Source organism: Struthio camelus, chromosome 3, assembly GCF_040807025.1.
Source record: "Struthio camelus isolate bStrCam1 chromosome 3, bStrCam1.hap1, whole genome shotgun sequence".
NCBI classification, from domain to species: domain Eukaryota; kingdom Metazoa; phylum Chordata; class Aves; order Struthioniformes; family Struthionidae; genus Struthio; species Struthio camelus.
Window position 1 is genome coordinate 81,830,433 of NC_090944.1, and position 23,059 is coordinate 81,853,491.

The following is a 23,059-nucleotide window of genomic DNA, read 5'->3' on the forward strand; positions in this document are numbered from 1 at the left end:
TAAAGAGGTAAAGTACAATGAAATCTTAAGTGAATGGGTTGATTCTCTCCTCACTTACACTGAGGCCCAGAGTATCTCCATTGAGTAAAAAGAAGTGAGAATCAGATCCCATAAGTCTCCAGGAAAAAGTTATGCCAGCTGCAAACAAGAGCTATTTAGAATTCATTTTTGCTTACTGACACTTTAAAGATAGCAAAACATTTAGGGCAGGAGGAGAGGAAACCCTTCACAGTACTGACTGCTCCATTCACACAGCAGACAAAGAAGAAAACAGCAAGGGCTGTCCCAACCTTCACTGTTTTTCAGTGTATTACTGATCTCTTCCAATCGGTTCCAAAAGGGGTAGAGCGCTGTTTTCCACAACCACTTCAGTGCCAGAGGAAGAGGACCAGAAGATGCAAATAGGTGAAATGCACAGTTAGGCATTTTTCTAGTCAAGCAATAGGAAGGAAAAATATTTGTAGAGTAGCATTTTGCTGCATGAGGAAAGAAGTAACCAGTGCAGTTTCCATTCTATTTCTGATTTTGCATGTCATTATTACAAAGGAAGAGAAAATCTGCTATACTTAGAAGTTGTGAGTTTTGGTTTTTAATGAATCCAAATCATAAAGTATATCTGCAGGTGTGGAAGGTACTGCAATCAGCATGTTCAGACTTGGGGCTGTTTCCAAACATCATCTGCAATATGTCAGTGGCTATAACCATCTCAGAAGTTGAAAGGGTTCTTGTATGTTATCAGCTGTTTCACCTCATTTGCTACATGTATGTGAATAAGTTTGTCAGGAACAGTACTCACAAGCTGACAGTGTTCCAGACACCAACTCAATACCTTGGAGACTATTAGCAAGTCTCAAATTGAAAGGGATTTTTTTTTTTCCACTTCGGACATAATAGATTTGCTGCTTGCAAAAAGACTCTCAGTGCTTTGCAGACCAACACACTTTCTAGCGACAGGCCTGTGAAAGCCCGTGCCTAGTCCGATGTCAGCTGTTCCCTAGTGACTAAGAATTCTTTCTTCTTTACCACACATCTTGGTTTCAGTGAAAAATCTAACAAAAGGCCCTCTTACCTCAGGAGTTATGGAAGATTTTCATAGAGGCCCTCTCCTTCAAAGGGTGATGTTGGTCCAAGCTTGATCATTTAGACCTAGCTACAGCAGATCCTCTACAAGGAGCACAGGCGAAGGAGAGACAGTCTCCTTGTGGTAAGAAAGAGGTTATTCACATGGGCCTCTTTTAGCACTGAAGACATCCCACTGATAAGGCTGACAATAGTGGCAGACAGCAGCACAAAGTTCCCACTGATCTCCCTGGAGCACAAGTTTCACCTGAAGTGCCAATTTAAAAAAAAAAAAGCTTTAAGACTCTGTAGGTAACCAGAGCTGAATTGCAACTTCAGCAAGGTACAAGATTTAACTTCAGATGTTGCAAGACAAAACAACCAACAGCCTTTTTTCAACGCTGCTGAAATTTCTTGAGGGGAATTAAGAGATGCGGAGAAAGGAGGAAAGGGAGAGGAGCACTTTATGAAGGATCCCCTGCTGCAGCCCTTCAGTAGAGAACTGGGAGTCGCTCAATTGTAAGAGCTCCCCTACTCTTAATTTCGGGGGAAGGAAAAAAGGAAGCAGAGCATTTATCTGAAAGAAGCTCCTTGCCTTTTTAATCCCTCAAAGCACAGGGAAGCAAGGCTCCATTGGCAGGTGACTTTCAAAAGTGAGTCCATGCACCAGGTCACAGCAATTCTGCTGAGCGATACCGGGTGAGGGCTTTTGTTGCACGTTAAAAGGCAACTAGAGCCTATCTAGCTGGGTTCCCGGGTACTTACCACCAGACAGGCTTCTCCTTATGATGATCGAGTCCATGTTACCAACCTACTCAGCAACAGTAGTTTTGTAAAGTGTACACGTAACAAGTCACAAGTTGTTCCATTTATTTGAGTAAATATCTGGTAAACAAAATCATCGGTAAACATTACAAAATTAAATACATTAAAAAAGCTTGCCAGTATACATAAAATTCACAAACATGTACTTCTTTTGAAAAATAAAATATGTTCAGAGCACCCTTGATATAAAATGCCTGGCTAGCGTCACCTACCGGCATATGGTAGCTTATAGAACATTTTAGGACATTTTTCAGGAGGGAGCAGGGATCTCTCTTCTGTTCTTGCTTTTACAAGTAAGAGAACCCAAGTTAAGATGTCTCCCTACTTCTGAGGGCAGAGCCATAAACAAACACTACAATATTCTTTGTCTGCTTTAACAGAGAGGAATCTGCGTTTGATTAAAACCACATCACTAAATACAAGATAGTGCTTTTAATTCATTTTCATAGCACTGCCTCTTCCTCCACTGTGAAGCGTCTTTTAAATGGTGATAGACATTTCTCTAGATATCACTGTAGGCCCTTACTCGGTGTTGGATAATACAGTTCCAAGACACCATGAGGCGGGGAGGAAATGATCTGGCAAAGCATCAAAGTCAATAAAATAACTTTAGGTCTACAAATTAAGCCCTTAAAATTCCCAGTTCTCATATGCTGCGGACTAAATAAGGAGATATGATGAAATTCTTCACTGGGCTGCTTTAAGGGTATTTAGAAAAATGGCAGCACTCATTCTAGTAATCTAAATTGTTGCCTTCTGGTAGCAAATTTGCAATAACCACCATTTAAATAATTTATTGTAACAAATTTTTCCTTCCATCCATGTGAAACAGTTTTCACAACCCACTTTATAATTTATGTACAGACAAGCACAAGAAACTTGACATCCATGAGTTAAATGTACAACCAACTTAAAAAACGTTATCCAACTAGTTGCAAGGAAAAGTCTCCTAGCTCTGTAAGTTTACAAGATCTTCTGATTCACCATGTAGGTTGGCTGCCCCTCATCACTAACTCTTGGATTCTTCTCTTGCTTCAGTAATCCTCAAGTGAAAGTTGAGCAGCATCCAAAATGTAGATATTCTTGATTAAAAAAAACTGACACTTAAAAAAGAACCTTTAGAACACACAAAAAACTTCCTTGAGTAAATGTCAAAACTGAATGAAATCAAAAAAGTTGTGGAGATAGACAACTATTTTAATAAAGGTCTTGTATTCAAAGTCCCATTTCCCTTGCCATGTCTTTTACAGAGTGCTACTACTTGGAGTTATTTATATACTTTTCTTTTGAGGGGGACTGAGTTTCCTCATTCCTCTTATCCGAGTTAGCAGCTCTTTGATAAATTCCTAGGAAAAAAGATTAGAAAATATATTTATGATCCTATAATACCATGATTTTGAGTCAAAAAAAAAAAAAAAAAGATCACAGCAAATTGTACATCTTTAAGCTTTTACTGTTAAGCTGGAATTTCTCTGGCCTGATCTCCAGGAATTTTAAGTTATATGCATACTCTCATCACACAGTGGAGAAGTGAATAATTAAGTTTTTCCTCTGCATGGGTGGTCAGGCTTGGCTGCTAGTCATCTTCCACCCTTCTACTACACAGGACCATCTATCAGCTTGTAAATCAGGTAAAACCTATGACTAGATACAAAGCAAGTCAAGATAGAATTTCACAATCGGTTTAATCCTGCATAGAAATCAGCACTCCTGCCAAAAGAGGTGTTTCTCCCACCATTTTCCATGATGGTACTAGCATTTTGGTTGGCTGCATAGTCAGCTGCAACAGAGAGCTCATCTGCCTGAAAACTCAGCTGTTTCTCTGTTGTCCTGTTACTTTTCAAGCTGTATCAGCTCTCTGACCCGTTCAGCTCTCAGCCCCACACAAACTTGTGCCAGTCGGAGGTAAGGGCAGGGGTAAAGTAGCTAGAGGTAGCAACGCCAGCTTACGCCAGGTGAAACTGGTCGTGGAGCTCAGTGAACAACACTAATCTGAAAAAAATACGTTCTTTGACCCAGTCTTATCATAGTGATAGTTTACCCAGCTTCCATGGATCTTCTCCTTTAAAATTGTGTGGGAACAGAAGCTTACAGAGTTGTACCATTTCCTGAAATGCCTTTGGTATACAATTTCATGCTAACAACTGCAGATATGTTAAAAGCAATATCACCTCATTAATGTCACAATAGTAGAATAATGTTTATCCGTAGTACCACATATACCTACAGAAAGGTTCTTATCTTGAAATCATTTAAATGTAAACATGCAATGTACTTATGGATTTAGTCAGTCAGGTTGATGGGAAAGGACAAAAAGCGCAACTTCCAAGCTGACTGCTTGAGGCTAAAAATTCCAGTGAACAAGGTCACCACCTAAATGACAACACAGTACCTTTCCAAAAAAAGTCACATTGAAACATTTATTATCCAGGTGCTACACTGTGCATTAAAAAATTCTCTGTAATTGTGAATTTTAACTTGAGAGAGAGGTCAGTGTTGCTGGTGGAACCATAAAGCTCGTGGACTTCACCATCACACGGCAAATTTCTTTCCTGACGATTTATGCATGTCGATATAAGTTCGTACATACTGTTGCATCGTGGTTAGAGTACCCGCACGAGGTACAGTTGCGAGTAACAGCAGCAAAGGTAGAGCAGCACAGACATCGGCGTGGGTTATAAAAGCCCATCAAGGATATCCTGTATATATCCTGGCCTCCACTCCTGAATTAGCTAGACCACAGCCAGTGCGGGAATACATCTATGCATGCCAATATCCCCCTTGCCATCTGGATAAGCATACAGCCTAAAGAGTTGATTGGGGAAGCAGATTTGTTAAGGCCCCCGATCCTCCCTCTCTACCACCTTGAAGTTGTATTTTTCCACACATGCACAAGCCTCTGCAACAATATCCACTCTAAGTCTGTCAGAAATACAGCACTTAACCATTCAGAGGTCAGAGAAAGGAGGGAGACATTTCTACTACTAAAAACTCACAGCATTCAATGCACTGTGTATTGATTCTGTACTGTCTTTCATCATCCTTTCGTCCTGTAAAGGCCTGCTAGAATAATGCAAGACTAATGTGGCATTGTGCTGTTTGAAGGATATAAATACTCTTCAGGACTTTTTACTATAATACTTAAATGAAGTCATTACAGAATTACATTTTATAAAGTGATCTTAAAGGTTTTTACTTCGGATTAAAGCAATTAGTATTGTATCATAGACTGTGTAAACTATTTCAACATCTCTTCCAACAAAAAGCTGTATCTCCATCCTACAGCATCAATTTAAGACAAAGTGTGTGGGGGGGCGGGGGGGAAACAGTTCGGAATTCTGTTCTTCCCTTTGGGCTACTTGATCAGACTGCTGTTAAAGCTACAAATACTCTACCTGTCCTTTGCCCATTATCTAGGGAGTAACAAGACATTGCAAGTAAAAACTGGCCAACAGCTTCACAGAAGTAGCAAGCAAAAGAGATTTCAGGAAGGAGCATCTGCAGAATTGATAGGGAAATCTATGGGCGTTATTCTGATTGCATCCTGTCAGGATATCCTTATTTGAAAGGCAATTTCATGTTCTCCCATACCTCAAAGGAACTTGCACCAGGCTTCCTTTCAATAGGAAGTGCAACCAGGGGTCAGCTGATTTTCAGTAGCACATTACGGCTGAAAGCAGTAAGGGTCAGGGAGGATGTGAGAAGAGAGCAGAAAAATAAAATTTGCTATAAACTAAAAAGGGCAAGGTGGGAGAGGAGTTCTTACCCTCATTCTTTGAGGTGGCACCACGAGCACCTCCTTTAGCAAAACAGGGTATTTGCTTGAAATTTTCAATATTAAGGACATCTTGAAACTTCCCAGTGCTGCCGTCAGAGCACCAAAATAAACCAAGCGGTTTGGGGGAACCCCCTAACTAAATCTGAACTAAGTGAGGCTGTTCTTAAGGAAGGGGAAGGAAGTCACTTTCACCTGAAGAAGTTAAAAGTGTTTCACTCCTCAGGAGCTATTTTACTTGCAATATGGGATTGCACTACTGAGCAGTAAAACTCAACAAGAACATTTTGTGTGTGGCAGACATTTCACATAATGCTGTAGCGCCGTTGTGTGCACTCCACAGGTGTGCAAACCAGAGCACTGGTTCAATACATTTCTGATTTGCTTTAAGCGTCATTTTGCATTTGAGCTTGCATTGAGCCTGCAGTTGTTATTAAAGATGTGTTGCAGTGCTTGTGCCTTTCCTTGCTCCTCTTTTGCAGGTCCCCATCAAGGAAGGGCAGCATTCCAGAAGAGGTGCACGTTTTTCCTCTTGGCGGCACAAAGGAAGACTTTGTAGTGTTTTAATAAGCCTTCACTTTATAGCTGATTCAGCTTTATGACATATAGTAATACTCACTTGTTTTCTTTAAATGTCACTCAAAAAGAGCAGTTTTATTGTTTGTGGACATTTTAGTAGAAGCTTAATAGAAGGCTTAATATCCACATCTATCTCAGCCTCACACACAAAAAACATTTTACACGCAGACTGTTTTCTTGAAATCCTCTCTAGGAGAGGGACTGAAGTTAAGCACCATGCATATGAAATCTGATCATGCATCAAACTAAATTAGAAGTAATTCTGTAACACAGGCCGGGTTATCTACTTCTTAATACCTATTTAATTCTCACACTTGGAAAACACTTAACAATAATTCAGTTAAAGATTCAAGAGCTTACAAATTATTCCTTGGAGGACTACAAACAGAAATGCAGAGGGCACACCTTTACTTTTAATGAAAGAAAAATCTAGTATCATTAGTTAATGAAAAAATGAAACATTTACACAAATGCAGTTTAAATTATTTTTATAGGTTTTCTGCAAGGAGACCACCTTTAAATACAGTTTTGTTACAAGTATGGAGACTCCTGTTAATTTATAATACAACATTATTGCTTCTAGATGACATGTCTTTTTAATTCTAAAGGCAAATTCAAATGAGAGAGAGACAGAGACTAAATCTATAGTTCATTTGAACTCATTTATATTCAGCCTTAGGCATTTGTCTTCTCCCTTCTCTAATGCTTTCCCTAGAATCAAAGGCATTCACTTCAGCAAAAGCATTCATCTGATGCAGAATAAAAAAAATAAATAAAGAAGGCAAACAAAGGTGAAATGATAATTTAGCAAAGGGAGGAAATCACTTCACCTCTTTGCTTTGGAGGTGTGATTCACTGTTTTAATGAGGTCATTTGACAGACAATGAATTCCAGGCTTCCCATTCAAGTCTTCCAATTAATTCTGGAGACTAATTAGACTCTGTCTCTCCAGATTTCTCTCCCACAAACAGAACATGTGTAATAGGAGCAGTTCGTAAACTGAAACGTAGGGCTTCTAGTGCTCCTGCTTCACTAGAGCATGAAATGAATCCTGAACCAGCTTTCCTCCACAGCTTTACTTCCTAGCAGCCAAGTCAAAAATTAAGATAGAAATTTCCTGGAGAAAATCTGATGGGTTGGATGCCATAAAGTCAGCCTGGAGACTACTCCACACAACTACTTGGGGAATAAAATGAACAATAGCTCCCAAATGTCATCTGTATTTGTTGAGGGGGGGAGATGGAAGCCTCCTTCCAAACACCTTCCTGTCCCCACAGGCTGAAACCATAAGCTGATCATAGGGGAAGAAGGGAACTGAGGAGGTAGCGATGTGTCACAAGAAAGGGGCCAGAAGCTGCCTTCTCTCAGCAAGAACCGGTAGGGCATCTCTGCAACCTCTCAATCACGTCAGCATGGCCTCTCCAGCCGGGCTACCGCAGCAGCAGTCACGTCTTCTTGTACTCTGCGCTGCCAGAGGAGGACTAAGCACAGTAACCGAGCTTCCCGACATGCCCTGGGCAAGGCATTGGCCAAACGCCACACAGCTGAGCTATGGTCCGACTCCAGTCACCCTCCAATTCAGTAACACGTAAACATGCACGGCTTATTCTTGTCAAATCGCTGTTTTCTCCTCCGTTCTTACAGTACTGCTATGAGTACTTATCAGATGTATTCCTGAGTGCTTGTAGAAATGAAAACATGCAAGCTTAATTCTAACACTGCAGCAAAATATAGGACAGATCTCAGCAGGCAAAAAAAACAGAGCTTCAGTTCACTGAATTCAGAGTGGTCAAATGGATGAACAAGACACCATTTTTTTTGGTTGGTTGTTTTTTAGAAGTGCCTCTCCCTGCACTGTTTTTTCATATGCATGTTCCTTAACTTTTTTTCTTTACAAACAGCCTACTTGATTTCAAGTAATATGGACAAATAATGCAGTTACTGTGACTTAAAAAGTTGTCACCCATTAGCTGAGCTACAATAAATGCCTATGTGTTTCTAGGCTCCTCCAGATGTAATGCAGTATATTGCACGAAGATTTTAAGATAAGTTAGGCTGGCTAAAAAAATGACACATTTTTAGTTACTACTGCTTAGAAAGAGTATCTTAAGTATTGCTGCCTTGTGATTATATTAACAAACAAATAGTAATATAAACTTAAAAATTCATAACATAGTATGTCCAAAAAACAATACGATCCTCCAAAGGTTTAGAGGTTGCATTTCAAAGGACCGAGCTTTCTATTCATGTCTGCATACTAAATACATACATTATGTGAAGAAATACCCAAAATAGTTTTAAAACCACAGTGCTTGGACCACTCCAGAAAGCTGTAGCACAAGCCTGTCATTTGCTCCAACTAGGAATAAAGCTTTGGGAAACATATAGTTAGGGAAAAGCATCTCTCTCCCTTTGAAATGAAGTGTTAAAAGCTGCTGAAATATTCTAGCCACTGAAATAACCCTGTGTACGCCAGAGACTTAATCTCTGGCCCAAATTCTTCAAAGAACATGCACAGTAATTTAACGCAGAGTGTTTGGACATCATGTTGAAAATTGTTATTAATCATAAGTCCCAAGTAAAATAATTATCTTTTATGACCCAAGTGATGCTACTTGGTCTCCATTTTTTCCCATTTTGCATTGAATGGAGAAATACACTGATAAGATGGTCTGAATACAGATTTAATCCTGCCTGCCTGAGTGGAAGAGACCTCTAGCCCATTTGCCTGATACTCTGTATATTTCTACGAGAAAAGAAAGAAGCAGAGAAACCCCAAACCTAATTTATCTGGTGCTCTTCAAAGACTAGTTTTCTGCAGACACTGTAGAGCTCAACCACTTCTTTCAAAGCCAGTATACACACCAGTTGCCTACTCACTGGATTTCTCTCTTGAAGTAGTATACACGTCTCATGCCATTTCACAATCGCTTTGGCAGTCCCTCTAGCAGAAGCTCTAATTCAGATCTGTCACAATTATTTCAGATTTTCTCCAAAGCCCAGTTTAAATGGATGGACTCGTTATTACCAATAGCAGAGATGTAACAACACACATGTAGTCAGTCTCCTTCAAAAAAAACTCATTTATTTCATGCCCACAACAGTCCTCCTATTCTAAGTAAGAGTCTGGTCAAAATTCAAAACTCTATTGTCATGACTAGCAACTATATTTAAATTTCTTTGTTACATTTATTAGTACCATGAGACTCCAGTTCCCCGTGGTGTATGTGAAGAGTCTCCAGCAGACAGAGAGAAGTGAAACAGCCACTCAGCGAAAGTCGGGGTGGGATTTTCCACAGGGGAAAAGTGGCACAGAGGGAATCACTGGCTGCTCTGGCAAGGCAGCTGACACCGGAGGAAGATGCTGCTCCCTGCTCCTCTTAAATCACAGGAGTTTGGATCTGAGATTTGTTTATGCCACTCATTTTCCAGACAGGACCTAACATACCCTTTAAATTTATGCGGTTCTAAAAGTGAAGTGGTGTTCTCTTACACCAAATCTTGGCTTATGTCAAGACTAGATCACATGTACCACTTTTGAGCTACATATGATAGTAACAGAAGAGAAGTGGAAGGGGAGAGAGTGTAAACTAGCTGAAGAGTACTTAAACAAACTTAAACAAAATTAAACACTGTTTAATTTTGTATGATGGCCATGATTACATACCAAAACTTTGTCCATGTTTGAGATTTCAGTGAGATTTGCAACTTGCACCCAAAGCCTACGCTTTGGGTCAGGCAGGTGCTCAATTTCTCTTCAGCAAGCGCAACTTAACTGCCTGACGCAAGGAGATGGTGACTCAAGTAAAAAATACGAAGTATAAATATGAGTCACACATTGCACTGATTAACTTCAATGAGAACATAAACTTTACAGTTTTCAAGCTAACAAATGCATCTCTTAGCCACTGTTTTAAAAAAAAATAATAATCTATGTTTGTAGAAACAGATAAGTTGGTAAGCTGTGCCCAGAAACTATTTTCACTATCTGGTACAATTTTACAAAGCTAACTTCTAATACTGAATGACACGTGAGTCATGCTATGCATCAATCTTTGTTAGCAGATCAACATTTTGATTTAAGGATCATTAATTTAAACTTGATACTACCCAGAAATCATACTAACTGTGTGCACTTTCCTGATTAACTTTTATACCTCTGTTTGGGTAAACTAACTGACTCTTTGCAACAGGCTTACCACTTTACACAAGTTTACATACAAATTAAAACAACAGCAATAACTGCTACCTTAGAAAAGCTTTTAAAAGTTTTAGAGCACATTTAAGAGTCTAGCTATATTTCACTCTGAAGAAAGATTTCCTGGTAGTCCCTCATAAGTTGCTATCAGCTACTATCTTTAGCCAATTTATTACAGAGGCTGAGAACAGCGATTCTAAATTCCTGCCACCTACCAAGTGCTCTGGATAATTCCGTTTCTTCTGATCGAAAAATCAATGTAAAACACACGCATAAAGCAACTCCTCAGTCTTTTCTTAACCTTCAAATTAAGTAAAACTGACTTACAATATCCCATCCACAAAAAAATATGTTCATATAAGATATATTCGTATAAGAACTTCAAATTATTGAAGTTATGGAAGCCTATACTGAAGCTTTCTGCCTGTAGTATTTTTCCTTATTTCTGAACAGCGGAGACATAATATTACATAATTTTTCCCCAGTTAGAATTTAGGAGTACAGCCTTTTTCAAACTGTGGACCTCTTGATGCTTAAATCTCTGGCATATTTGATTTATAGGTCAGAACAAATTCCATTAGCTCACACCCATTCTCCACAAATTTTCTAGAAATCCCTTCATACACCAATTACCTCAATAGTTTTGAATGGTCTGCAAATTGGAAAGAATTGCAAATTTTCCAGAAGAGGTATGTATCCTCGTACAGCAAATTTAAGCCTCCTTATAGAGAGGCTTTTCTTAGCCCACAGATGGCAGGTTAAAAACCACTGTTTTTAAGTGGCCCAGGTTAGCAGTCATGTGGTATTACTGGGTTTACCATGCTACAAACGAGGACGAATTGTGAAAACAATACTGGGAAATAACTCCCCATTTGGCAACTAACCTCCTAGCAGACGGGATTAAGTACTTTTCTCATCTGGACTATCTCAAAAGATTGTCAAGGAAGATGGATATTCTGCACAGATAGAGGAGCTGCTTCCATTCCATCAGCAGAAGACTAAAGAGACAAGTCATAGGTTCAGTATTAAAATCTCACCTTGATCTTAATGCCTGGAGGACAGTTTAGCACCAACACAGATATCCAGGATATTTTGTTTCATGGGAACTGCCATGCCAACTTATTTTAACTGCACTGCACAAAGATGTCCTGCAAATCTATAAATAAGCTTTCTAGTGGAACTCTACCAAAAGTTACTATCCTCTGTCATAAACCCTCATTAGAGCTCTGACATTTGTCCTTGCATGAAGTGTCAAACTTCAGAGCTAGAAAAATAATAATTCATATTACATGCTCAGAAAAGGAGGGAAAAAAGGTAATCATTTGTTTCTCTGCCTACCTCATCCTCCTTCAGGTAATAGAAGGCTGTGAGAGGTCAGCACACGAGTGGTTGCTAAAATCCTGGTAACCTGTTCCTCCCACTTACAACCTCAGCTTTCTTTCACCATATTCTGACACGAACCACGTCAGGTTCCAAGTCATTCAGACCCATGTTATGAAGAACAACTAAGGTTCAAGAGCACTTGCTGCAGAAGGCGGACAGGGGTCAACTGTCGTGTAGCCTTACTACAGTGAGACATCTGAAGAGCTGATTTTTTGGTTTGGCATCTCCGTATCAGGAGGTGTTTGTTACCCACTAAAGAGAAACCAAGGAAGAGCAGAGAACAAGCTATACGAGTGCTGCCATGTAAGCTGTTCTGGGTCAATTCCCTGTAGTGTCGAACAGTTCTTACCAGCACCTGCAATAGCAATTACTGGAGGACTTTCCAAAACTACCGTAAGAATCAATACAAATGGAAAGATCTCAAAGAAAATAGATGGACTGGAAGTGTCCATTTAACCATAATGGTGGTTCTTCCTGACAGTTTGACTGTCTTTGAGCCTCAGTAATTTAAGCGGCTCCAGGTACAGATATTATAGCACTGCTTATCCTGAAAGAGGAACTAAGCTATGTGCAGCCTTGTTTCAAAAAGCAACACCTGGCTCTTAGTCAGACACAACTGAAGGGTTACTAAGCAGGAGAGTCGTATATGCCATCCAGTCTATTAAATGTTATGCAGTGGCTCCTGATCAGAAAGCACTGACTTTACAAAATGAACCAAGACAGTGACCAATAACCTAGTCTTTGTCAACTGCTTTATTACTCTAGTTAACTGCATTTGACTTTTCTTTTTAATGAGTCCAAGTTTTTTTACAATACTTACTCTTCCTAGTTAAGTATCCATTACTATGAGAAGCAGGCCATGGCGGCATTCTACAGAGACTTATAGACATGAATGTCTTAATAGACATTCAAGTTGAAAGTTGAGTACTTTTAACTAAATCCTGCTGGTTCAGGTTGTCCCACTACTGTATTAAGTCCCATTCATAAAGAGAGCTAGCTGAGCTATCTATCTGCTTAACAGTTGTCAGAATAAACAGGTTTTTACTGCCAAAGATAAAATTAAATGGCTCCACACTGAAGAGCATACAACACATCCTCAAGCTGAAATTTCATGCAAATATAGTAGGGCCTTTTTTTCAACTATGTGATAAAAATTGTATTGAGTTCCCTTGTACCCTGATAGTTTTAAACATCATTAAAGTCAGTCAGGACATTACAGAACAAAACATTGACACTTGAGTTTGAATGATAAGCAGTCCCCCCAAAGGGCCCAATCCTAGTCAAATGACAGATATTAACATTCTCAAGAAATAAAGCCCCAAGCCCTTCATCTCCCCATGAATATTCTTATATTTACTTTAGCACAAGCAAAAAAAAAAAGTTACTTTAGCTTGAGCATAGATACACTTTCCACAGGAAAAGAGTATTTAAGAAAAGTTATTTTTTTACCTCTGTTGGTTTGTAGCAATCTACAAGAGTTTCCTAGAAGTAAAACATGAAAGCGTTAGTTTAAATACAGAGTAACAGTGAACTCAAACAAATCTACAGAATGAAAGCTGGCAAGGGAGTATGAAAGGAGAAAGGAGCAAGAACCACAAACCACTGGATGAAGCTGCTACCAACAACCTCTGAGTGTCATAGCAGATCACCTCTGTTCCCTAGATGGATCAGAACAGTTTATGACAGGAGAGAAATAATAGCTGCTTCCTCCAAGCTGAAAGGAATGAAATCCTTCTCTCCCAGAAGACTGGGGAGAGGAGAATCCAAGATCATTTATCTTAGCAATACAGATGTGAAAGGTATCAGCAGCATCACAGTATTTGCAATCCAGAAATACTGACATTAGCTAGGTCAGGCACTCCTAGCAGGGCAGCGGCAGCAGCTAGTTTAGGCAGAAGCAGCAAGGCTACGTAAACAGCTTGGGGGCACGCCCCATGAGCCTGCAGCTGGGCAACAGGCACTGAGAAAAGGGTGTCGATACGCACTTCAGTCAGATGTGACTGCAACGCTGGTGCGTCCAAGCACCAAGTCAGTGATCTCCTAAAAGGGTGCTAAGGTGCAAATCACTGCCCTGGGACTAGTTTCTGTCCTTCTGTAGATCTGAAACCATTATAGATGGAGACCCTCGAATTGGTTCTATATACATCTCAACCAAGACAGTCCCCCTCCTCCTCATTCTTCTATTCATCAGCCTTGACCTTCCGCAGGATTCAGGGAATTAAAGGGTTGTAACTACATCATTTCTGCAGACAGGTTCTGAATTTCCCTACTAATTCCTGTTGCTGACCATCTTGCTCCTTTCCTCACACTTTTGTTATGGGTCACACCAAGGTAACTTGATGGGTTCCAATTACTAGTGGTATAGCTAGAAATATTTTCCAGTGTCCTGAAGAAAATGACAGATTTCTGGTCTATATATGCACGCGCATTTATTTCTGCTGCTGCAGTGAATCAGAAGAACTCTTTGGTCAACATAACTGATTCTCAGCCACATAATTTTTCTATGTTCTTTATTATATATAAAAGACAGAACACATGGAGGAAGAGTTAGGTCTTCCTAACCCGTCTCAGTGTACCTCCCTATATTACTAGATACTTTGAAATTTTGTTTACTCCTGTTATCACCTATCTTCCAGAAATTTCTAACCTTAAGGGATTTTGATTACCTTCATACAGTCTACTAGATTATGCTAAACTCAGAACTAGGATCCTCTCCGTTGTAACTCTATTCTCACAGTAGGTTCGATCAAAACTAAGATATGGACCCAGACACATTAATTCAGCCCCACTCAGGTTTAATAGGAGCAAATAGTTTCACCTGTAATTTGAGAGCTCTCTCCTCTTCATTGGCTGCATCAAGAAGGTCATCAATGTCAATTTCTACATCTGGCATCTCTTCTTCCTGAAAAGGGAAAACTCCCATTTAGCGCGTAGAGATATTTCTTAGCTAACCTTAAAAGCTGATGTGGCAGTCTAGTGATAGCACACATAACCCCATCTGCCAGGGCTCAGAGAAGAAGGAAATCAGTCAGGGAAGGAGGCTTATTTCCTTGCTCCGAGGCCAGTAGCAGGCCGAGCCTCAGTCACGCAGCAGGTGACAGCTCTTGAGCAACCCCTCCCTCAAGTCAGGGAGCTGTGTTACTAATCCATAACTAACAGCACGAGTCTGCTATTCTCAAAGTACTGGGCAAGAAGATGAAGAGAGCAGAAGAGGTCAGGGAAGGGGATGCAGATAAAAACTGCAGCAAGCTAGGCAATTGCTTTGAAAACACCGTTGATTGGACTGCTTATTTTGTAACACTGTGGAAGATCTCCCTTTCTCAAAGTTGGATGATACTTATCCCCCATCAGAAGAACATGGATTTCCAGTGCCTGCACTGAAGCAAGAAATCTAATGAATAGAGCATTTTTTACTTAGGATTTATTTTTTGCCTCCTCCATCAATATACTGGCCCTTTTGCATCACCAGCAAATCAGGCATGTTGTTTCCTGAGAGAGAGCAGCAACTTACACATTTTGAAGCAACCCTGAGTGCACTGCTCATGGATATCACTGCCTATTGCATTTGCAGTTACGCAAAGGAAAAATTCTGCTGGCCGTTTTTTCATTTTCTAACCATAATAGACACTTCGAAACGGTAAAGACAGGTTCAAAACTCTGTAGCTTAAGAACCTCCCCGCACATACAAGCACTCTAGTCTCACACTCCCCACTGCGCTGAGTCCCACCCTCACGGACACCTCAGCATCACAGATGCACAGCTCCTCCATCTTCCTGCTCCCACCGAGCCAACACACTGACACTCTGAGTCTATCCTCTCTTATCTCCCACAAGCACGGCAGCCTGACCTGTCCCCAGCATCCAGATTGCTACCTCTGTACCACCCTGGCATTTCCTGAGCGAGAAGAGGCACCTTGAAGTGTCCAAAGGGGAGGACGGATTTGAGAGTGACAGGGAAGCATCCTGAGGCTAGAGACCACTGTCTATAGCAAAGGCTGCTTCCTTGTATCCCACAGATATTTTTGAAGATCCCTTAAAGAGGCACTTTGACCAAAACTGTGATTTTCAAAAGTTTACCAATTTTGAAATAATTTAGCAGCTCTAATAGCTTATCACTAGTAACACTAGAATTACTCCTCTACTAGACAAAAGAAGAGTTCAGACATCATTAATAAAGTTAGTAATGTAACTCAAGTTAATCTAATGAAAATAAAGCACAAGACAAACAGCTACCTACAACACAAGTTCCAGCTAAAATGCCAACTGCTCAAAGTTTATGAGGGTGTGAGGAGGAAGACAGAAGTAGAATGACTTTAAGTTTTTGCCTTGCCTTTGAAGAAAAGAGGGCAGCAACACAATCACACAGAAGTACGGGCTGTTAGACACAACGAATAAGATATATAAGGCACATCCTTTGCTCAGTTAGCAAGTTCACTTTTTTCAACATGAATTTTAGTCAGAAAGGAAGTGTGGGCATTTGCTAAGATGAATCATAAAAAATATTAGCTACTGAAAGATATTATGGAGTTTTCTAACCTAATGCTGCAGCCTTTTCAACAATTTATAAAGAATAAGGAAAAGGAAGGAGAAAAGAAAGATGAGTCTTCCATGGACTAGAAAGCCATTCAGTAAAAGCAATTGGAATTACAGGGGATAAATATTGTTCCACAGTAGTTTGTTACACAGGTGCTTACTGTCTCAACCCTACACTAATTCACCTATCATACTAAGAACCAGAAATTGGTTAAATAGACCGTATACCTCCTGCACATGTTACCTTAGCAGCTGATTATATATATATATATATAATGGAGTGTTTGGAGTTACCATTAACACTGTAAACATTCATCAAAATGCACTTCCACTAAACTGCATAAATGCTGATTGTGTATCTGTCATGACCCAGAAGTGCTGTTCAGCACACTGAATATTTTGTCAGACACACAGTTTGAACTTTTGCATGCCAGAGTGTCACATGCATTCTGGTAAGCTTAAAAAATGATGTAGAAAGGTAACAATGAGGGGGAAATCCTTAGAACATAAATAAAAAGCTCTATTGTGATCACATTTCACTGGCAGCTGAGAGCTCCTGAAAGGTTAGATTTACTCTGATCAGTACCAGTCACGTGGAAGAAAACCTCCTTTCTATCCCTCTCCACTCTATCTTCTTCAACTTTCTCCTACACCTTCAAGGTCCGTTCAAGTTCCTGCGCAGGGCAAGGTGCAAGTACGGTAGAGTTTACATCCTCACATCTTCAGGTGTTCATTGATAATGTCAAGGAAGCTAACCAACTCCGTCTTTGGAGTACTTGCACTTGCAGCATCAAAGACAGAGTACAGCCTGAATCTCTTCTTCCTAGGCACATACTTCACTATACCATCTTTAGTTACATTATCATGTTACTCCTTGCCTGGATAAACAGCAGGGTTCAAACCCAGAGCTTTCTAATCCACAACTTAGACCTGTGAAGCTGAGCTAGAAAAGAAACTGGCCATACGAGTGAGGAGCTGATCATGAGCCCAGATATTTCTTTCCACCAATAAAAGTAACGCAGTATTGCGCTCCTAGTTACACACAAGTCAGCAGAGCCTGCAGAAGTGACAGATTCTTTGCTGCCAGCAGTAGTTAATAGATCCAGGTTTTATTCTTGATCTCTGGGAAAGCTTCAGCAGTCTATCACCAGCCCAGCCAGGACACATCCCACAAAAAGGGAATATATACTTTCAAGTTGTTCCAACAAAAATCTTCATGTATACAGTGGACTGCATTTTCAGAATTAGGAAATACTTCAGGGCAACGTTTAGGCAACCCAGATTCAGCAAACTAAGTGATACCTTATCTAAAAGTCCTGCCCAACATATCCAGATGGTAGGTATTTTCAATTACATAGATAGATAATATTCCAAACCAATGTTTTAAACAGTCATTAAGTGCTGTTTTGGCCAGTGTCACAGTAATACACTCGAACCTCACAATTCTCCTTCCACTCTAGGTAACAGCAACCTCCATCTCTGGCTCCTCAGTAACTCTTCCAGCTGAACTTCCCAGGATCCCCAGCACACTTCCCCAGCTGCTTATTCACAGTGAGACTCCCATATCCTTCCCCATTCAGTAGCTATCTGCCAGAATGCCCTACTCAGGACCTGATACTTCGGGTTAAGTTAGGGTCTCCTGTCCCCGTCCTCCCTGAAGGTCCTAGTTTCTTTTGTAAGGTTTCTCATCCTTTTCCCCAAGCCAGATATTTCCCCTCACTGACTTTTGGTGGCATATCCAAGGCAAACAGAGCCCAAGATGATGCTGCAGTTTATCCTTCCCCTGGAAAGGATTACCATCTGCTGCTGAACTAACATTCAGCGCTTTCAGTGCCATGTCAGCTGGGTTAGCTTAAAAGCAGCCACCAGTCCAAAGGGCAGCTGTATCAGTAGTTCATTGAAGCTTTGATGTAAGAGGTAACACAGCTCCTCTACGTTAAAGGAAACCATAACAAATAACAACTTAGGAATACGTTAGATATGAGGGAAAATAATTGCATCTGACACGCTGGCATGCAACTGGCTTACATTTTCTGTAACAGGTTATGCAGATCTTCATCGCTTCACTGCAGATTTGAACTCTGATATTCAAAGCAGAGGGAGGGAGGAAGCCCAGGTAGGTAACTCCTGCTTTTACTTTTGGCTGACTAAACAAGCAAGCACTTGCTTCAAAACTTTCTTCCTCTTCTGAACTACTACCATGCCTGCAAGATCCCAGAGTTTGATATTAGCCATGAACAAAGTGTTCAGGTCAGGAGCCTCACCAGGCCACAGCAGCTGTAATGATACAGGGAAGGATAAAACTGTTGTATCTTCTGTTTGCCTGATTCTTTAATAGGCACCAGTGAGACAGATGTGGTTGATCTTACTGTAGTTAAGCAGCTAAATGAAGATTAGGCTGGGGCAAGCCTGAAAGGGGTCAGGCATAGCTGAAGGGCGTATTTCAAGGGGTTTGTTATTGTCATTAGGCCGTACAAGGAATGCAAAGTACTGCCATTTTCTGCTTCAGTGAGAGGGAAATAAGGGATTGTAAATAGCAGATGATGGGGGAAAAAAAAAAAAAGTCACAGAAGAGACAACACAAAGCATGCTGACAGGGAGCAGCCCCCAGACAAGCTAAAATAGAAGAGGTATGGGGGTTGCGGGTGAGAACACCCATCATTTGAAACACTACAGGGCCTGGAGGGGCAGGGGGAAGACACTCTCCTTTAAGCACCCTCTCCAGTGTCACGGTAACAATGTAGGCAGGTTCCACCTGAACATTTAAAAGCCCAAAAATATCACTGGAGTTAACTTCTGAGCTATTTTATGCAACTTAAATGACCATGAGGCTGTCTTCCAAAGTAAATTTGAATTTAAGCTGCACAAATTCTTTGCAGACGACCAGCAAAGGACGCTGGGGCACAGATTTGCATTAATTAGTAAACAGCTGTGGCAGTTTAGGACATTACAACCTCCCCAACTGTTTGTTACTTAGCCCCTGGCAGAGGTTATCCCTGCCCTGAACAGTAGAAGGAACAGAAACAGCTGAGCACTTTTTAGCAAGGCCAGTGTAAAGGTCTGACAGCATCTCCAACCACCTCCAAAAGTACGTTAAACCAAACTGCTGGATTTTGCTAAGGCAGCGGAAAAAAAAAAAAAAAAAACGCACACACACTCCATTCTGCTGACCATGAGGACCGCACCTCCAGCGCGGCAAGAGTGGGGTCCTCATGGACCATCACTGCAGGGATTTATTAACTGAACATATATCTAAGGCTTGAAAACTTAAATGGCAATAGCTGCCCTATGGTTAAGCTTCTCATTACAAAACTAACTCTCAAACTGGCCTGCTATCCCTGTTCCTCACTGGCCATTCACTGCATATCATCCTCTCATTAGCATTCTTGGGAAGTAATTAACTACTTTTTTTTGTTTGTTTGTTTCTTACTTTAGATTTTGAGGTTGGAAAAGAAAGGAAGAGCTGAGTGCAGCAAGAAAGGTTTGCCAGAAAGTTAAGAGCCATCATTTGTACAGTGAATTCAGAAGCAATCTCTCTAGAAAGGACAACAAGACAAAGATGAAGAAAAAGAAAGAGGGAAAGAGCACTGGACATTAAAGATGCTTTAGAGCTTCTGAACATATAAGTCAGGAAGTTCACTCAGACTCCTAGAAGATGGCCGGGGTCTAAATATCAAAAACAAACTGAAAAATAGTACCAGTTATTCTACAAGTATCCATTTAATGTGTCAAAAGAGATTATATTTTTGGAGACATCTGCTAGACAACTAATACAGTTACCTCTAAACAAGTTTCTAAAAGTTAATTTGCAAATCAGGGTGGCAATGACCCAACATAAGATAACTGCTTGAACCTCAGGATGATAAATGAAAATGTCATAAACCACTGGGACTGCAAGCTGTTAGTTGTGTACGTAACTTTGCAGGATTATGACACGATTGCATTTAATATCAGTAAAAAAAAAAATGCCAAATAGTTATTTGTGTAAAAAGCAAGGAAAAAAAACACGCATCCCTTTCTTTGAAGCATTTAATTGTCTTTGGGGACTTGTGAGTCAGAGGCAAAAGCAGATAAAAATGAGAAGAAAAAGAATAGTTTAAGCGATTAAAAAATATGAATCCATAATCAAAAAAGCAAGTTTGTATTTAAAGCTAATTCTGTTTAAGTGAGGAGTCAGAAGGCAACAGCTAAATTAAAGCTGTTTGTAACACAAAAGGGCTGCTGGTGTCTTATCGATTGGTATGAGGTACAAAGGATTATTAACGTGGGATGTTAAAGACAGCACGAAGAGATTTGGGATTCTGAGGGCTAAGGACAATTGCATTAGGAACAAGCGTCCTCGTAGTGGTATAATCCAATTACTACATGATCATATGTCTTCCCCAACCTAAAATATTAACAATAGCAATGCCACAGCAGCCATGATGATCTAATGATAGGAATATAAAAATTGCTACTTTCATTTCAGTTGGTCCATGTGAAATGGATCATACAGCAGTTACGTTGATGAATATTAGGCTGCAAAGTCAATAACCAGTGAACGTATTTCGGAAGCTGTTCTCATAATGACACAATCCTTATCATGCAATTATGTGCTGCTTTCTCCCTCATCAGACGCTTATCTAATTAGCAACCAATCAGTTGAATGTGAAAGCGCCAAAGGAAACACTGAGTGCATAGCCTCACACCCTCAAGCCCGTGCCATCCAGTCTTGGCTCCAGCTGAGAGTTAGAAATGCGTATGTGGCACCTGAGCTGTTCTGACCAGTGTGCTGTCTCTTCTGCAAACATTGAGTTTACCTTTCTTCATCACCTTCATTTATTAAATAAAAGGGCAGAGAAAATGAAAGACAAAGTTACCAGATTTGCCCACTCACTTTGAGACAAGGGTCCTATTGTTTCTGCATACTCAGAATTTATCTGTAGTATTGCATATCTTTATAGTCACCTTCTCCTGTGATGAGCTTGTCTTCAGGTCTGACCTCACATGGATCAAGTTAAGTACCTAGAAAAGGAAGGACACCAAGCGTTCACCTGTTAACACAACGGCTTAAGCAAGTTGCCCAGTGCCTCATAGGAACACCAAATGCTTCTGCCTCTACATAACATGGTATGAATGGATGGATATAAGTTGGGGACACAGTGATTTATCTATATCGTCTGGATCTGATCTACCCTCGTTACTGAAGCTAGCAGCAGGACTATGCCCACAGCCCTGCAGACACACCACTAGAGGGAGGTAACACTTTACAATCACAGCAAGGGCCTACAAAGTTGGTGCTAGAGCACGTCAAAGTCTTCTGAGACCTCGACTCACTTCCCACCTCTGGAGAAGGGCAGTCTTTAGCTTTTGTCCTCAAGTATGCATTTTCCTTTGATCCTGTTGTTAAATGTTGAGTCTTCAGTTTTTACTCACATTGGCTTGGTTCCTACAAAATCCTACCTCCTCTGCTTCTGTTTTTTAGGGTATTGCTTCCACTCCTTTCCCATGCACCTTTGCTCCTCTGGTCAGTCCAGCTGAGCGCCAGAAGATAGGGCACTGTGAGCCCAGAAGGGAGCTATGCTCAGCTCCCAAGTACTGTCATCAGTGGCTCCCTGCAAAGAATTACAAGAGTCCAGCCCTTCCCAGTTGGTTGCCTATATTGAAGCACGTTCACAGAAGACAAACTTTGGAGCTTATTGCCAAACTTTAACAAGTTTGGGCACATGACAAGCTTCTGCAGAAGAGGAGAGGAGATGCTTGATTAAATTGGGAACATTTTCATAAGCTGGTCACAGGCATCTCTAACACAAAGCAAGTCTGTTCCCTCCCAAATTGCAAGATCAGACATACTAAAACGTCCTCTAAGCTGCTGAAAATCCTCTACGTAATATGGAAAACACTGTCATTTTCTCCTAATTTTAGTCTCAACATCTGAAATAACTGAACTCTTACCTAAAAATCTTTCCAAGAAACTCCAGCTGAGGCAGGCACCTACTATGAATCTCTTCAGCTCAGATGATTTCAACTCCGACATGTTTAACATTTTAAAAGCGTTATGTTTCAGTTGTTAAGTCAAGGCTAATGCCAAGGACAATGCTTACAAGGCTCTGCAGGGAGGAATACACACCTTGTTGTGAAGCAGAGGGGAAGCTTAGGTAGGAATCATTAGCACATGACAATAAAGAGGAAGTAACAGAAAGCTGCAAGGAAAGGATATTTAACTAGATGAAAAGGATGGACAGATACACACAATGGCAATGTCTGCACAGGCAGGCACAGTTAGACCTGCACTTGCTCAGCCAATGTGCACGGACTGCATGGTCCAGAAACTGTATCTATATTAGTGCAGCTTTAGGACCAAGAGAATACACTCTTTTGGCAGAGTATTTACATTCCGGTGCCTCAGTATATTAACATGGCAGTTAGACTTCCAGACCAAAGCTCACCCACATCCAGCTGGCTCAGAGAGGAAAGAGCCAGCTCAAGCCTGTCTGCATCTGCAAATCCACCCTACATTGTTTAGCAGAAAAGTGGGCAAACAGCCTGAAGCTTATTTTAGGAAGAGCATATCCTACCTCAAGGAACTCTCAAAGAAGAGACACTCATTGGAGAGTCTGTCTGTACCATGGGAGCAGGGACTCTCAGTTTCTCAGCTCTTTAGTGTACCCTAGCCACATCCCAGTCCCATGTCAGCACATGACTCAGGTGTGCACTGCCCCCAACCAA

The 23,059-nt window shown here is 40.7% G+C and overlaps 1 protein-coding gene across 1 annotated transcript in view; it reads right to left on the reverse strand.

Moving 5' to 3' along the window:
- Positions 1–1,912: 1,912 nt before the first annotated feature.
- The window catches only part of PPP1R14C (protein phosphatase 1 regulatory inhibitor subunit 14C), a 55,506-nt gene continuing 34,359 nt past the window's right edge, over positions 1,913–23,059 (reverse strand). Inside the window, exons 2-4 of the mRNA XM_068938754.1 lie at positions 14,638–14,721; positions 13,269–13,301; positions 1,913–3,230 (exon numbers count right to left, since the gene is read on the reverse strand). Coding sequence (XP_068794855.1) covers positions 3,156–3,230; positions 13,269–13,301; positions 14,638–14,721 — 192 coding nt within the window. The 3' untranslated portion in view covers positions 1,913–3,155. The remainder of the gene's footprint in view (positions 3,231–13,268; positions 13,302–14,637; positions 14,722–23,059) is intronic.